The 16,204-nt window shown below is 38.5% G+C and overlaps 3 protein-coding genes across 3 annotated transcripts; 2 read left to right on the top strand and 1 right to left on the bottom strand.

The window, feature by feature from the left end:
• The first annotated feature begins 228 nt into the window (after positions 1–228).
• LOC125223820 lies at positions 229–2,165 on the top strand. The gene is made up of 4 exons (XM_048127115.1): positions 229–601; positions 682–981; positions 1,060–1,369; positions 1,454–2,165. Exons 1-4 carry the CDS (start codon positions 383–385, stop codon positions 1,627–1,629), a joined length of 1,005 nt encoding a protein of 334 aa, XP_047983072.1. The 5' UTR covers positions 229–382; the 3' UTR covers positions 1,630–2,165.
• Positions 2,166–6,587: 4,422 nt separating this feature from the next.
• LOC125221024 (copper transporter 4) lies at positions 6,588–7,022 on the bottom strand. The gene has a single exon (XM_048123148.1). It carries the CDS (start codon positions 7,020–7,022, stop codon positions 6,588–6,590), a length of 435 nt encoding a protein of 144 aa, XP_047979105.1.
• A 2,050-nt stretch (positions 7,023–9,072) lies between these two features.
• Positions 9,073–15,943, top strand: LOC125221023. Its single transcript, XM_048123147.1, has 4 exons — positions 9,073–9,391; positions 12,228–13,429; positions 13,471–14,347; positions 14,505–15,943. The coding sequence occupies exons 1-4, from the start codon at positions 9,073–9,075 to the stop codon at positions 15,941–15,943; spliced, it is 3,837 nt and encodes a 1,278-aa protein (XP_047979104.1).
• The last annotated feature ends 261 nt before the right edge of the window (positions 15,944–16,204 follow it).

The raw sequence follows: 16,204 nt of genomic DNA, 5'->3' as shown, positions 1-16,204 counted from the left end.
AGTGGGGTCGAAATGGTGGATCACATGCGAACCGAGTGAGCGGTGTCAGACACGGACCCCACCACCAGCGGCTGCCCCACCACCATCTTACCTGGCTACAACTCTTTCCAACTGTTTTTCAAACTTTTCTGCCGCCGCGCGTGGCCTCCAATCTCCACCGCCGCGCTTTATTTCCTAGGGTTCCCACTCCTCCACCCCTTATATAACCCACTCCCACTTCCCCCCCTTTTTCTCTCTGAATATTTCCTTGGGCCCCTTTTTCATTTTTCCCACCATCTATAATTAAGCCTTCAACAAGCAGCAACTGCCCACACCGCTCTTCCATATTTATTTCTTTACGACCAAACCTTGATTTTTTTCTCCATATCCAAAATTCGGTATAATGGCGCAACAGCTCGACGATGCTGAGTTCTGGCTTCCCTCCGAGTTTCTAACGGACGATGATTTGCTCATGGACTTCAAGACTGAGAAGAGAGGCGACGCGTTTTGCAACTCGGATCTGAGTTCACCCGGCTCCGAGAGCGACGAAGACGATTTCGCCCCCGGGTTAGCTCGTAAGATAGCTCACACCCCCAATTTCTCCACCGACCACGCTTCCAAGGTTTTTAAATCTCCCACTCATCTTTCTCTATTACTATTTCTTACTGGCTTCAAATTAATTTCCTAATTTTTATTTTCTAGGGCTGGAAGCTGTCCGGGTCGCCGCAATCCACTCTCTGCGGGTTCAAACCCGGGTCAAGCCAGAGCAGTCCGAATAGCGCGTCGAGGGTTTCTTCGCCGCCGGTGCCGAAGGAAAACATTGGCTGGGATTTGCTGTGTGCTGCTGCAGGGGAAGTTCAGAGGATGCGGATGACTGAAGAAACGGCGCCGTTCCACTCCAACAAACCCTTCGCCGCCACCGTCCCTGTCAAAACGCCTCCGGCACCTGCTTACTACCCCAGCCAGGCTCATATCGCTTTCCTCCAGTTGCAGGCGTCTCATGTCAGTCTCTCTTTCTCACGATTTCTACTTTTATTTCGAATTTCCAAACTTAATCTCACAGTTTTGTTTTGTTTACAGTTTCAACGGATGAAGCAGCAGCACATGTTTAAAAATGGCGTGTGGGGCCAGCAACAGCAGGGGAAAGTGGAATACCATCAATTTCAGAACAAAAACGGAAAAATCGACGGAGAATTGGGGATAAATCCACCCCAACGTTTATCGATGGCGTGTTGGCCTACTCTGCAGCAGTCTCAGCAGCAGCAACCCGGTTCAGGAATGAGGGCGGTTTTTCTCGGAGAAACCGGCGCTAAAAAGGAACGAACCGGAACCGGAGTTTTTTTGCCCCGGAGATTTGGAACTGCCCCCGCCGAAAATCGCAATAAACCAGGTCATAATTTGTGAACGATTTAATTATTCAACGTATCCATTTATTATAGTAGAGATCTGAACCATTTTTGTTAATTTTGTGCAGTTTGCTCGACTGTATTGTTACCAGACAGAGTTGTTCACGCATTAAACTTGAATCTGGATGGCGGTTTGAAGGAAAGAAACAACAATGCTCTCTTCTCACAGCAGAGGAGAAGCCCGCCCGCCGCCGCCCCAACGAGGAGTCAAGAACTCAGGCTTCCACAAGAGTGGACATATTAAAGCTTGCATCTTTAATTTTGAAGTGATTTGATTGAATTTTTCCAAGTTTGCTAGGACAAGGAATATGGGTATACTAGTGTTTTTTGTGACAGATGGATTAGTGGCTAGTGTTATAGGATAGTGAATTATTACTTATGATTAAAGGGATTAGCAGGAAATGTTGTTTATTTAATTCTATTTTAGGTTATAAAGCTACACAAGGGAAGAAGAAATAAACTCGTCAGAAGAAGAGAGGGTTTTCTTTTGTTGGGCTCGAGGTACAAGAAAGTTGAAGATGACAGCTTCTTTTGGTTGTTGCTTTTGTTTGAGATTAGAAGATTATGATTAATAATAAAGGAAGGGATGTACCAGTAGGTTATTAATTAATTATTTTAATTATAGTAGTGAATGCCTCTAAAATTGTGGAGGGTTTTTGATCTGTGGAGTTGGAGTTTCGTTTTGGGTGAAACTCCGGCCTGTTTTTTTTTTTTAAATTCTATTGTATTTTTGTTTTAAATTAATGATGGTTTGTTTATTAGTGAATGCCCATTTGCATTTGTTTTGTTTTTGGAATTTCAGTTTTTATTTATGGTCAAAGCATGGGGAGAAGGGAAAGCCTATTGCACAGTACTACAGTAGTGTGTTTGCTTTGCTTTGCATCTTACGGCACATGCTTTGGTTTCTCCTTTTGACTGTCGTTTTAATCTAAAGTCGGTTATCGCTTTACACTAGACTGTTTTTATCAGTTCGAAATTTGAATTGAATGTTTTTTTGTATTGCAAAAGCTCTCGACAATGTGTAGTGGTGCTTGTTTCCAGTTTGTCTATGGGACTATATAATTAAAGTGTCGAGATACTTATTATTTATCTAGGACATGCTTCCGAGGTCGTATTGCACTTTGAATAGATTATTTATACAAGTAAAATTTTCGATATTCGATGACGTTATGTTCATATTTTTCATTGATGTTATTTGTCTTCTGTTAGATATCAAATCTTGAAATCTAACGGTCCAAATTATAGTTTGGAGTTTGCAAAAATATATATAAAGTTTAAATTTGATTATATCTCTACTTATTAATATATTAATTTGAACTCCATCCCTTTGGCTACTTTCTCCTAAATATTATAGTGTTAATATAATTGATTTGATGTGTTGATGAGAATTGTTATGCCCACTCCATGTGCATTTCTTGTGGTCATGTGATATGCCTTATCTCCATCCAACTAATTTGTTGAAAGCAAATTATATCCCAACCCATACAAAAAGATCATCTAATCCTAAATAAGCAATGACTTCTACACGTCCCTTTTTAAAATTTAAATATCGGTGAATATTTGAATCATGATGGAATAAATTGAGGTTGAGAGAGAGAGAGAGTCACGAGATTAAACGGAAATCCGATGGTGATGGAGGAAAGAGTATAATTGTGTGTGACATGATTGACTTAGTGTTGTGCCTCAATATGTATCACTTGCACAACTTGTTTAATTTTGCCGTCCATCAACTTGCTAATTTAATATGCATTACTTGACTTTCTGTACTAAAAATCTCTCCACTTGAAGCTTTTTAAGGAAACACAAGTACACAACCAACGAAATAATTAGATCTAACAGTACTATATCTTCGACTTCGATTTCTGTAATTATTGACTGATTAGTGTGATTCGTTAAGTTTTTTTTTTCAAACTTGTCATTTTATTTGTGGAAGGAGGGAGTAAGTTTTTTTTCAAGTTTAGGTGAGTGAGGTTTTGGAAAATAATCAAAGGCGGAGCTTTCAACCATTGTAATAATCGAGTTAGAACGGCCAACCCCCCAATATTTAGTATTATTTGCTGGTTTTTACGAGCATAATAATCTGACATCTGCCAACATGTAGAGAGAGTGGCTTTGCCTCTATTTTATTACATCCACTAATCAAGTAGTAAGATGTAAGCTTCTCATTTTCAACGGTTGCTTACCAACTATCAGAATCAAAACCAGTATTTTAGGCTGTCACGCAATTATCGATCTTAATTCTTAAGCACTCTTCATATATGTTTTTTTAAAACAAATTTAAAGTTTTTGACCCAGATTTCAAGCTCAAATTGTCATTAAGACGTGCTGTGCTTTATTTTCTTGTCACCATGTTTGTATACAATTATATTAAGGAATAAAATAATTTTGTGCTGATCTTCGAAAAGGATCATTTACTATTATACGATATGAGTTGTATTTAGTTCTAATTTTAGTGTTAGAAACGTTCAAACGCTATCTCACAAATCAAAGGTAAGGACACTTGTATATGAACATCATCACTAACAAAGGCACTCCATCTTCTAGTTGGAGTTAGTTCGAATTTTTATTATATTGGTTTATCTACTTTTTAGTCGATATTTTCGTTAATCTTATGATGTCACACTTCCGAAAAATATTGGATTTAGCACCATATATAATACACCAAACACAATATACAACACAAAACTGTTAAAAATGAGAAATTTTTAGAAAACCACGAAAACATTTTAAACAAATAGTCTATGAATAATTATAGTGTAATTTGTAGAATGCGGTTTTAAAGCGTGATTGGTTAAGTATGACAAATGAAGGGAAAAAATGAGTAAAGTGAAAAAAAGAGAAAAAAAATTGTGAGAAGTTTCTGTTAATAAAAGTAAGATTAGTTATGATAGATAGAACAAGGTAGAAAAATAAAACAACTTTAATGTTATAGTTTAAGAGATGGATTATTAATAATGGTGGGTATAAAGAACTCCAGGCGTTGATTACGGCAAGAAACCGTAGATCTTAAGTCATTGGACATTTGGCCACTGTTCATATAGTGTATGTGATTGAATTATATATTTTTATGATTTACTTGATCGTGCAGTTCCTTCCTTCGTTCCATTATAAGTGACAGTTCCATTATAAGTGACAGATTTATTTTGAGCACGAGATTTATGAAAATGGTATTTACTGAATTAAATATAAAAAGTAAGTAAGATAGAATAAAGTAGTACTCCCTCCGTCCCGGAGTATTAGACTCACTTCTTTTGGGCACATGATTTAAGGAATTGATATTTAAATAGTTAAAGTGGAGAGAGTAAAGTATGAGAGAGGGAAAAAGTAGAGGAGAGAAGAGAGAAAAAAGTAGGTGGAGAATAAAATAAGATAAATACTTTTTGCTAAAAAAGGAAATGAGTCTAATATGTTGGGACATCCCAAAAAGGAAAGTTGGTCTAATACCTTGGGACGAAGGGAGTAAAAAAAGTAAATATATTATTTTTTATTAAAAATAAAAATTAATCATTTATATTTGGATATCAAAAGTAGAAATACTATCAATTATTTGTAGTTTGAGAAGTAAAATAGTTTATACTAGTAAATTTGACTTTGCTTGAATGATTGATTGAGTAGTATATCAAAAAACTAATAAAATTGGAATATGATATTCGTGTTATATAAAGCGGTCATATTGTTTTTAGTCCATCACATAATAATAATCCTTATTCATTTAGAGCATTAACAATGGTTGGCCCTTTCAGAAGGCCCTTTTTTTATTATTTATTTCCACATCATCATTTTATAAAATGGCCTAGCCTATCTCCCCACAATGGAAGGGTCCTCCCAGAGAGCCTATTATTTTCTATTTCATTTTCACATAATCACTATTTTGTTTTAATTTTTTAGCATTTCTATATTTAATATGTTATCAAATTAAATAAATTTAAATACAAAAATATTAATACGCAAATCTTCGTTGTAGTACAATATTGAAAAAAGAATACAACGATATGCAAATTTAAATAAAAATATTAAGGAGTATATATAGTGTATAAATTATGGAATAAAAATAAATATGTGCAAGCGCCGATGTAGGTCCTTCTTTCTACAATGGAAGGTCATCGGCCATCACTCATATACATAAATAGGCCATGGCCGATACATTGGCCAAAAGGGAGAGAGAAGCAATGGCCTTTCTTAGGCCCTTTCCCTGCAATTGTTGGCTGATGGGGCTGATCGAGAAGGCCTCTCCACCGGCCAACCATTGTGAATGCTCTTGTGACAACTTTTTTCTTATTTTTTTTACTTTACTATTTATAGGGCACATTGTCCACTAACTTTTGATATGAATGGTGAATGTAACGGTGACTGGTGAAAAATAAAATATTATATATTTAATGGCGGAATGCATCTAGATTAAAAGGAAAATAATTTTCTTTTGAATTAGTCCCAATTGAGCTTAACACTTAGCTAAACAAGAATTTTGTTGTATGCTTTAGTTCTGAAGATTCTTTGTCCTATGTTAAATATGCAAGGATATGCTTTCAACTAATTAATGTCATTCAAGCAAATCTGATCATATGTCATTCCTATTACAACATTCCAACTCTATTCATATATCTAATCCTATTATATTCTCTATATCTAATCCTATAAATTCCAGATTTTCAAATTTCAAATTTCAAATTTCAAATTTCAAATTTCAAATCTCAAATCTCAAATCTCAAATCAATCGGTCTACAATAGTTTACAAAATTAAATATAACTCAAGCCCGTAGTGGATCTTGCTGATGCAAACATTATCATGGTTTTCAACTTCATAAAATAAAATTATTAATAAGTGCCATCTTAAACAGTATAAAACCAGTGGCATTAAATAAATTTTATTGATATAGTCAGGGATTTGTTTTCAACTATCATCTCCGCGTTTTATGTAAATCATTTCACCTTAATTGAATTCATTTCGCTTCATTTATTGTAAAGGCATCTCATGCTGAGAAATCACAATCTTAATAAACAAACCATGTAATCGAATTGATGAAACTACATTTACAACATACCACCAAAATGCACCATTAGATCTTGGAAATGGATGGCTCATAGACTGCCACGTGGCAAAAGAATTTATTTATAAAAATATGTGTCCAGCGTGAAAGTTATTTTGTATCCTTAATTCATGTATCCAGTAACCGCAGCCCAAGCTTAGGCCCGTTATATCACTCAATTGGGCTTTGATCCTTTACGAAGCCCACTTCCAAACAAAACATATCCAATCGCATGGCCCAAAACAGCCGCAATAAACACACCACCGTTATACGACATCACGGCCAACATCACTAAATACGAAAAACCGGCCCGAACAGCATGGAACCCGGCTGGAAAGAAAACCGCCGCTGCCCGGTTCGAACCCGGTTTGACCAAATTGAGGTTCGACAAAAACTCGGCGAAAATGGCCAGGGCGAACACAAAAACCAGAGACACCGCATACATGCCGGGTTTGTTATCGGGCCAACCCGGAAACAAGAACTGTGCTTCTTTGCCCCAGTAAAAGGCCATGTGAAACGGGTGGTAGCGATGGATGTGGGCGGCCGGCGGCAGTGGCGGTGGGGCGGATTGCATGATGTTATGATGGAGAGGTAGAGGTTTTAGCTCCATACTAAAAGATTAAATGATAAAATATATGGTTTTTGGTGATATGAAATTGGACTTAAATAAGTGATGGGAAACTGCATTGTCTTAAGATTTTATTCTAACTTGTTTGTGAAAAAAGCAAAAGTTGGAACATTTTCTTTTCAGGTATTTTCAGGGAATATTGCATGTTGCTATGCTGCAAGCAATCTTAGCAGCAATGTTCGACCAACATATTCTACAAAAGTAATATTGTGTTTTTAATCATGATGATATTTTGTACTCTCTCCGTTTCCTAAAAAATGAAAACTTGGGAAACGACATAAGTTTTTAATGCAAACTTGATAAAATAAGAGAGGTGAAGAGAAAAAGAGTAAAGGCCCAAAATGGTCCACAACATATGACGATTTTACGATTTTAGTCCAAAACATTATCTTTTGAATTATTTGGTCCAACACAATTGAAAACGGGCCACATTTGGTCCTTTTTGGACGGCGCCGTTTAAAACTAACAGTCAACTACTGTTTAGTTGATTTTGACCGAATTTATTTTCGATTAGAATTTTTTAATTTTTTAAAAATAATATAGTACTCCTATTATTCCAAAAAAACAAATTGAAAGAAGATGATGTCATTTAAAAAAGCTGAAAATAAACTTAACCCTAACAAAAAATTTGGTAAAGGAGAGGGGCGCCTCCTTCTTCTTCCCCACTCTGCCGTCCGTGCGGCCGTCGTAGCTGCCGTGCGACGACACGTAGAGGCCATCTCCTCCTGCTTTTTTTCTCCACGGCGAACTCACACCTCTCGGCTTGTTTTCCTCCTTCTCTTTCTAAAATCTCACCGCCTTCAAGCTTCTACAATCCCACCAAATGCGGCAGTGTGAATCTGTGCTGATCTATTTTTGTTTTCGTGGAATTTGGTTTCAGTTCGTGTAAATTGGTTGTAGGTTGCGTAGTAGAGCTATGGATGCAATTTAAATTTATTTATGATTAAGTTGAAATTTATAAATACTACTCCTAAATTGTAGTACTAGTTTGATTTACTCATCGTAACTCTATATTGAGAAAAGAGAAATTTTTTTGTTTTGTATTTTTTGCATTTTTTGTAGTTAAAAGTATTTTACATTTAAAATTTTCAGAAAAAAAATTAGGTTATAATTTAGGCTCTAATAAAACATAATTATTAATTTAATTTGGTCTAAATTGACTTAAACAGCCATTGACCGTTAGTTTTAAATGGCACCGTCCAAAAAGGACTAAATTTGGTCCGTTTTCATTTGTGTTGGACCAAATAATTCAAAAGATAATGTTATGGATCAAAATCATAAAATCGTCATATGTCGAGGACCATTTTGGACCTTTACTCAGAGAAAAAATGGGTAAAATAAAAGAGAAGAAGAGAAAAATAATGGAATTAATGTTAATAGATTGTAGGGTCCATTTCCTAAAATGAAGAGTTTATATTTTTACGAAACGGACTATAAAAGAAAGAATTTTTATTTTTAAGAAATTGAGAGAGTATTTTATTTTAGTATCGCATATCTTGTGATAAAGAGTTTTTTTTTTTACTGTTAGTGCAGAAAAGATGCATTACCGAAGAGGATATATGGCGTTGTTTTCATAGAGAAATAGGACAATGATACGGATTTGGTACCTGCTCAACCATTAACAGACCAAGAAGATCATCAGAACCAAGAGGAAGACATCAAGAGTGATGATAATCAAGACACAACCAGACCTCAGCGCACAAGACGCCCACCGGCACGTTTTCTCGACTATGTAGGTCGTTAGTTATATACTCATGTAGTTAGTTAATCAGTTATCTAATGTAATAAGATTAGAGAGTCAAGCGTACTTATAAGCTCCATGTCGGGTTTTCTTTGTTGGTTCTTTCCCGATATGCAAAAGAGAGTCGAACCAACCCTAGGGTCCTTAGATAATATAAATAGGAATCTTGTTATCTTAATTCATTAAGCAATAATAAGAATCCTTAAATATTTTCTAATCTCTCTTAGATTTCAGCAACGATCTGTGATAAGGAGTTTATCCTTATCATCTGGTGCCTTCATTGTCGATCTCATGTCTACAAATCCAAACACCATACCAGTAGTTCCCAACCGGGAACAATTGGGCATGCCTCAAATTGATGATGTTCGCCATGAGCATGACATTCCGACCGTCGCCATTCCTGCCCCAGGTGTTATTTCCAACGGTCAATTGGAGTGGATGATGTCTACAATTGCAAATTTGGAGTCACGTTTGGCGACATCTGATTGTCAAGCCATGGAACACCGTTTTCCGTCGCGTCCTGATTCCGATCCACCGTATGCTGTCCCGATTTCATCATCAGTTCGTGCCTCTAACCTGCAGCAGCAGTTTCAACCGACGGTTACAGAGTGTCAGTTTCAAAATCCAATACTACTTTGATCATATGATGATGCCCGATGCAAATAGACTACACTATGTCGTTCCTTTGTTTGAATCCCCAGCTGCCGAATGGATCAAACATTATTGTTCGAACAATGATTTTATGACTTGGCAGGAGTTCTTAAATGAAGTTCGATATAGATTTGACCCGGATTGTTATGAGAGCTATATTGGTTTGATCGCGAAATTATGTCAAAATGGTACAGTTTCTGTAACGCCCCACTTTTTCAAACCCCAGTTTTCGGGTTATAAAATTTTTGCATTAAATGCCTTAAATGCTATGATATGTGGATTAATTGATGAGTGATTAATTACATGATGTCTTTGTGACCTAATTGCGTATGGGAGTTGAGATTGAGTTGAATAGTCAACTTGTTGATAATATGACGTGGCGTTGAAAAGTCAAAGATGTGGAAAATATGACATGGCCGCGGAATGGTCAAAGTCGTGGAAAATGTGAAGTGGAAGTGAAATTCGAATATGTGAATATTTGATGCGGAGTAATATAATTGTGGTGAATTATTTTCCTAAGGGATGAGTGAGAATTAAATAGGAGCATTATTTAATCATGTGGAATTTTCGATCTCTCCTATTTTATATGGAGAAGGAATTATATTTTTTTTCTTGGATTTAATTATTTGTTTGGGATAATTATCCGAATTAAATCCAAATTCCGATTATTCCTTATATTTTATGAATTTTCGAAAATCTCTAAGTTGTTCCTAGAGGGATTTTTCGAAAATCCTTAATTTGGGAGAAGGGAATTTTTATTATATTATTTGATCCCTTATTTATTCTCTTCCATGAATAAATATAAATATGCTAGAATATCTTACCATATCTTGCCAAATCTAAGAAGATCTTGTCATATCCTAATTAAATTAGGATTTGAAATTAAATCCCTTATGAGAGAGGCATAAAAATCGCCTACTTCCTTTTAATTGGAGAGGATTTAATTATTTTATTTTGCTTCGTGATATATTATTCTACTCCGTGAAATATTTGAATTAAATCATAGGCTAATTAAATAGCCTATAATTTTCGAAAATCCCCCTTATTCCTCCCAAAATACACGCCAACTACTATATTCAAATCTTTCCATATCTTCTCAAATCTTTAATTTATTTAATTAGAGATATTATTTTTGGCACTCTATAAATACATGGGAGATCCTAAACCCTAGCAACATAAATCACGCCTCCCCACTCCCAAAATTTTTGAAAATCACTCTCCCACTCTCTCCAAAAATTTCTTCTACTTTCTTCAAGATTTCTTCATCAATTGAGAAGAATCCAAGTTGAAATTCAAGAATTTATTGAAGAATCAAGGCTATAACTTGTTTCTACCGTTCGTTCTTTTGGAAAAGGTATTTTCTATACTAATCTTTCTTCTTCTACCGATCAATCGGTGTTCTTGAGTCCACATGCATTTAGATTGAGTGAAGGGGAATTAAATTGATGAATTTGGGATGCGTGTGATAAGTGTGTGTGTGTGACCGAGTGTGTGTGTGTGCGTGCACGCCTCGGCGTGCGTGCATGTGTGCGGTGTGTGCGTGTGATGTGCGTGGTGAAACACTCATGCGTGACATATTTTGAGGACAAATTTGGAGTTGTTATTTGAATAAAAATGATATGATAATCGTACTTTGATTTCGGATGATGATATTAAAGATTTATCGATGGGAAAAGGGAAAAGGGAAAACGTGGGAACATGCATGATTTTGAATCAATGTTCGAAACTGATTTGTGATACGCCTAATTTAAAGGTGATACTTCGCGCTCTCAGCGTGATAAACGAGGAGAAGAGAATACTTTCGAGCTAAGCCGATAAGGTGGGCTTTCTTTTAAAATTAAGGACATTGTCCTAAACTGATATTGATGAGAATGAGATATGTGTTATCATGCCTTGATTTGTTTTATCGTGCCTATCCCTCGTGGCTATGCCACTATTGATTTAATCGAATTCGGATCCTCGTAGAGCCGCAAACTCTACTTGGGTTAGTGTACACCAATGGAAGACCGAGTGTCAGCGTACGGGTTGGCCGGTCTAGTGACCTGGATTGCGGCCGCATTCCTTGTCATGTAGAATGAGGATATGGTAAACGTCGATGTGAAAAATGGTTGCGCGACCGTGATATTTGATAAAGAATATATTTTGGTGCCTCGGGCCTTTCTAAAGATAAAACCCCGATGGACACTTGAAAATGGCATGATAACTATTTTTGTGATAAAACTGTTTTTGGAATGAGTCCACCTGAGTATGATTATAGTACTCAGCCCTGCATGTGTTTTCCCTATGTGCAGGTTGAGCGGTGACGAGCGGGCGGCGGTGTTGAGTAAGAAATAATAACATGATCTGTTGAAACTTTAAGTGTCGTTGTGTCTCCATACATAGCTTCACTTCTCTCTTGGTCGCTTCCGCTATATTATGAAAACTTGTGATCTTTTGGTTGGGTTAAATTCTTTTATTTCGTGGGAATATTTTGGATATGAAACAGATGAGATTATTTTGGAACCTTTGCTATTTCGGAGCATTTATTGTGATAGCCTTTTGTTGGATTTCATTGCTAAGACATTATTCTTTTCCCATTTAATTGTTCATTTAATGCTCTGGTAAATTACCTTTAAATGAGACCCTAGCCTATGATCTTTGTTGCATTTAAGTCTTCCTAGATAGCGATCGCCATTATTATTATACCCTAGAATGGCGGGTCGTTACAGTTTCGGAGTATCAACTTGAGTTCGAGCGTTTGCAAAATAAGCTATCGGGTGTTCCGGACTATATTCTCTTACCAATATACATTGCAGGTCTCAAACAACCACTTCAGCGTGAGGTTAAGCTTCACCGGCCTTCTACACTTGTTGCGGCTTTCGCCTTAGCTAAAGAATTATCAGCTTGTCGTTCTGATTTGCTTCCATCCACCTCTGCTTATCAGCGAAAACCGTGGATTCCAAGAGAGTCCCGAACTCCATACACTCCTTCGGCCGGTACAAACACCACAACAGCGCAGTCATCACAAACGCCTCGCCCATCATCTGCACGATATCGTACGAACGATTTGGGGAAACTTCCTGTCGTGCGGCTATCAGGGGCAGAAAAGGCCGATCGCTTGCGTCGTGGGCTATGTTGGTATTGTGATGAAAAATGGGTTCCTAGCCATGTTTGCAAACAAAATTTTCTTGCTTACATGGGAGTTGATGATGGAGATGTTGATGATCCAGAATATGATAGTAGTCTACCCGAGGACAATGTGATTACAGCAGATCTGTCCCATTTGAATGCTATCGACATTCGAAGGCGTGCGAAGTCAATTAATATGGTGGGCACACTCCATGCAACTGCAGTGAATATCCTTGTTGATACCGAAAGCTCCCATGATTTTATACATCCACGCCTCGCCGAAAAGCTAAGTCTTTCGTTGACTAAAATTAAACCTTTTCGTGTTTATGTTGGTAATGGTGAGTCCTTACTTTGTTCTCATGTCAGCAAGGAGACGGTGCTCGATCTACAAGGTCATATTTTCCATGTTGATCTACACATTTTGGCTTTCCACGGTCCCGACATAATTCTAGGCATGGAGTGGTTAGAATCATTGGGTCGTGTCACACACGATTATGTGGCCCGAACCATGGAATTTTACAAAGACGATTCTCTGGTTATTCTACGGGGCGGATTATCTTTACCTCATCAGATTTCTGTCAATGCTTTAGCTACACTTCTGGATTTATTTGAAATTGTAGCTGTTCCACCGCCTCCCCAACCGACAGTCACAGAACAACCTATTTTTCAAGCTGATTTGCCACAACAAATTTTGCGCGTACTGTCAGATTTTGCGGCTGTTTTCGGGCAGCCAGAAGGAATGCCTCCTTCTCGTCAGTTCGATCATCGAATTCACTTACTTACTGATTCAAAGCCTGTCAACGTCCGGCCTTATCGGTATCCTTATTTTCAAAAACAGGAGACTGAGAAACAAGTCGGGGCTATGCTCGAACAAGCATCATTCAACCTAGTCAAAGTCCTTTTTCGTCACCGGTCTTATTGGTTCGAAAGAAAGATGGCACGTTTCGATTTTGCATCGATTACCGTGCTCTCAACAAAGCAACCGTTCCCGACCATTTCCCTATTCCGACTACGGATGAGCTATTCGATGAATTGGGTGCAGCAAAGTTTTTCACGAAGCTTGACCTTCGTTCGGGTTATCATCAGATTCGGATGCACAGAGAAGATATATTTAATACATCTTTTCGAACACATGATGGTCATTTTGAGTTCCTTGTGATGCCATTCGGTCTCACCAATGCTCCTTCAACATTTCCAGCGGCCATGAACTCCGCTTTTCGACCCTTGTTGCGTAAGTTTGTCATTGTGTTCTTTGATGATATCCTCGTTTATAGTCCTACTCTTGAGGTGCATTGCAGCCATTTAACGGAGGTCCTCTCTATTTTGGCGGCTAATCAATTTTATGTCAAGCTTTCAAAGTGCATTTTTTGTAGTGAGTCCGTGGATTATTTGGGACACATAATTGTTAATGGGAGACTTCAAGCAGATCCATCCAAATTGGAAGCTATGGTCGCTTGGCCTACTCCGTCGACAGTTAAACAATTGAGGGGATTTCTAGGCTTGACGGGCTATTATCGACGTTTCATTGCTCACTACGCGATGATTGCCGCACCACTCACCGAGTTACTCAAAAAGGATTCTTTCACATGGACATCGGTGGCGGATGATAGTTTCACAGCTCTCAAAGCTGCTATGATTTCAGCACATGTTCTGCAGCTACCAGATTTCAGTCGCACTTTTTGTGTTGAGACGGATGCCTCAGATTTTGGTATTGGAGCGGTATTATTACAAGATGGTCATCCGTTAGCTTTTTCAGTAAAAAGCTTGGCCCTCGGCGGTGCACGGCTTCCACCTATCACAAAGAATTGTATGCTATTGTTGAAGCCATTCAGAAATGAAGACAATATTTATTGGGAAGAGAGTTCATCATTCGCTCCGATCAAAAGAGTCTTAAGGACTTGCTTCAACAAATTATTCAAACTCCTGATCAACAACTCTATGTTCAAAAATTAATGGGTTTTAAGTTTCGAATAGAGTAAAATCCGGTGCTTCCAACAAAGTCGCGGATGCTCTCTCACGTCGAGACCCAGACGCGGACAACGATGGGGACCTCTTCATGGCCATGGCTCACCCTTTGCCTAACTTGCTGGACGACTTGCGAGCTGAGACGGCCTCTTCGGATGTGTTGACTGCAATCCGCCAATCCATTACTGACGGGTCAGCAGCTCCACATTTTACTTATTGTGATGGTTTGGTTTATTTCAAGAGGCGCATATATGTGGATCCTAACTCTCCAGCCAGAGCCCAGTTATTATTTGAACACCATAATACTCTAGCTGCAGGTCACCCATGTGTGGATAGAACATTTAAACGATTGGCAGCATTCTTCTACTGGCCAAGGATGCGTCGGGAGGTAAGACAGTATGTTGCTTCATGTGTTGACTGTCAGACGACCAAGTATTCTACTCAACGCCCAGAGCCTTTACCTGTTCCATCCCAAGTGTGGGACGATGTATCAATGGACTTCATTACAGGGCTCCCTCCTTCTCGCGGATACACTGTGATTATGGTGGTCGTTGACAGGTTGTCAAAATATGCGCACTTCGCAGTATTTCCCACTAAATTTGATGCTTTGCGTGTTGCTCGGTTGTTCATTGAAACGGTCGTTAAACATAATGGCTTCCCAAGTACTCTTGTCTCTGATCGTGATCCGATTTTTCTAAGTACAACTTGGGAACACATGCTTCGTTTGAGTGGCACGAGGCTCCATTTCACCACGGCCTACCATCCTCAATCTGGTGGGCAAATAGAGGTACGAAATAGAGGTCTTGAGCAATATTTGCGTGCTTTCACGGCCGACAAGCCGTCGAAGTGGACAGAATTTTTACCATGGGCTGAGTTGGCTCTTAATTGTTTTCATCATTCGGGTTTGGGCACTTCCCCATTTCATGCCTTGTATGGTCGAGAACCGCCATCCTTAGTTGCAGCCCCGCCTTCCTTGGCCACACCTCCAGCAATTGCAGACCTTATCCGTCAACGTGGTGAGTTGCTAATCAAATTACGGTCCAACTTAGAGTCTGCGCAGCAGCGGATGCGTGATGTTGCTAATAAACATCGCCGTGACGTGCATTTTGATGTGGGTGACATGGTTCTCCTAAAATTACAACAGTATAGGCAACATTCAGTTGCTCGTCCGCTACCCGCAAAGCTCTCTCGGCGTTACTATGGGCCCTTTAAGGTTGTGGCTAAGGTGGGGTCAGTGGCGTATCGCCTTGATTTGCCACAGGGCTGTAGAATTCATAATGTTTTTCATGTCGGCCTTCTACGTCCATTTGTTGTGGGAGACTCTGTTTGTGTGCCTGCTACTCTACCTGATGAGTTCTTTATGTCGCACCCAATCAATGTACCAGAGAAGTTGCTGGATAGACGCGTTGTGATACAGCAAGGCAAGCCCGTGGAATAGGGATTAGTACAATGGTCCGATGATGCTCATTCAATCCCTACTTGGGAACCGATTACTTCCTTACTCCGACAGTTTCCTTCACTTCTCCTTGAGGACAAGGATGATTCTATCCGGGGGTGAGTTGATACGGATCTGGTACCTGCTCAACCATTAACAGACCAAGAAGATCATCAGAACCAAGAGGAAGACACCAAGAGTGATGATAATCAAGACACAACCAGACCTCAGCGCACAAGACGCCCAACAACACGTTTTCTCGAC

This window comes from Salvia hispanica, chromosome 4, assembly GCF_023119035.1.
Source record: "Salvia hispanica cultivar TCC Black 2014 chromosome 4, UniMelb_Shisp_WGS_1.0, whole genome shotgun sequence".
Taxonomy (NCBI): domain Eukaryota; kingdom Viridiplantae; phylum Streptophyta; class Magnoliopsida; order Lamiales; family Lamiaceae; genus Salvia; species Salvia hispanica.
This window is presented reverse-complemented; position numbering and strand designations above follow the sequence as displayed.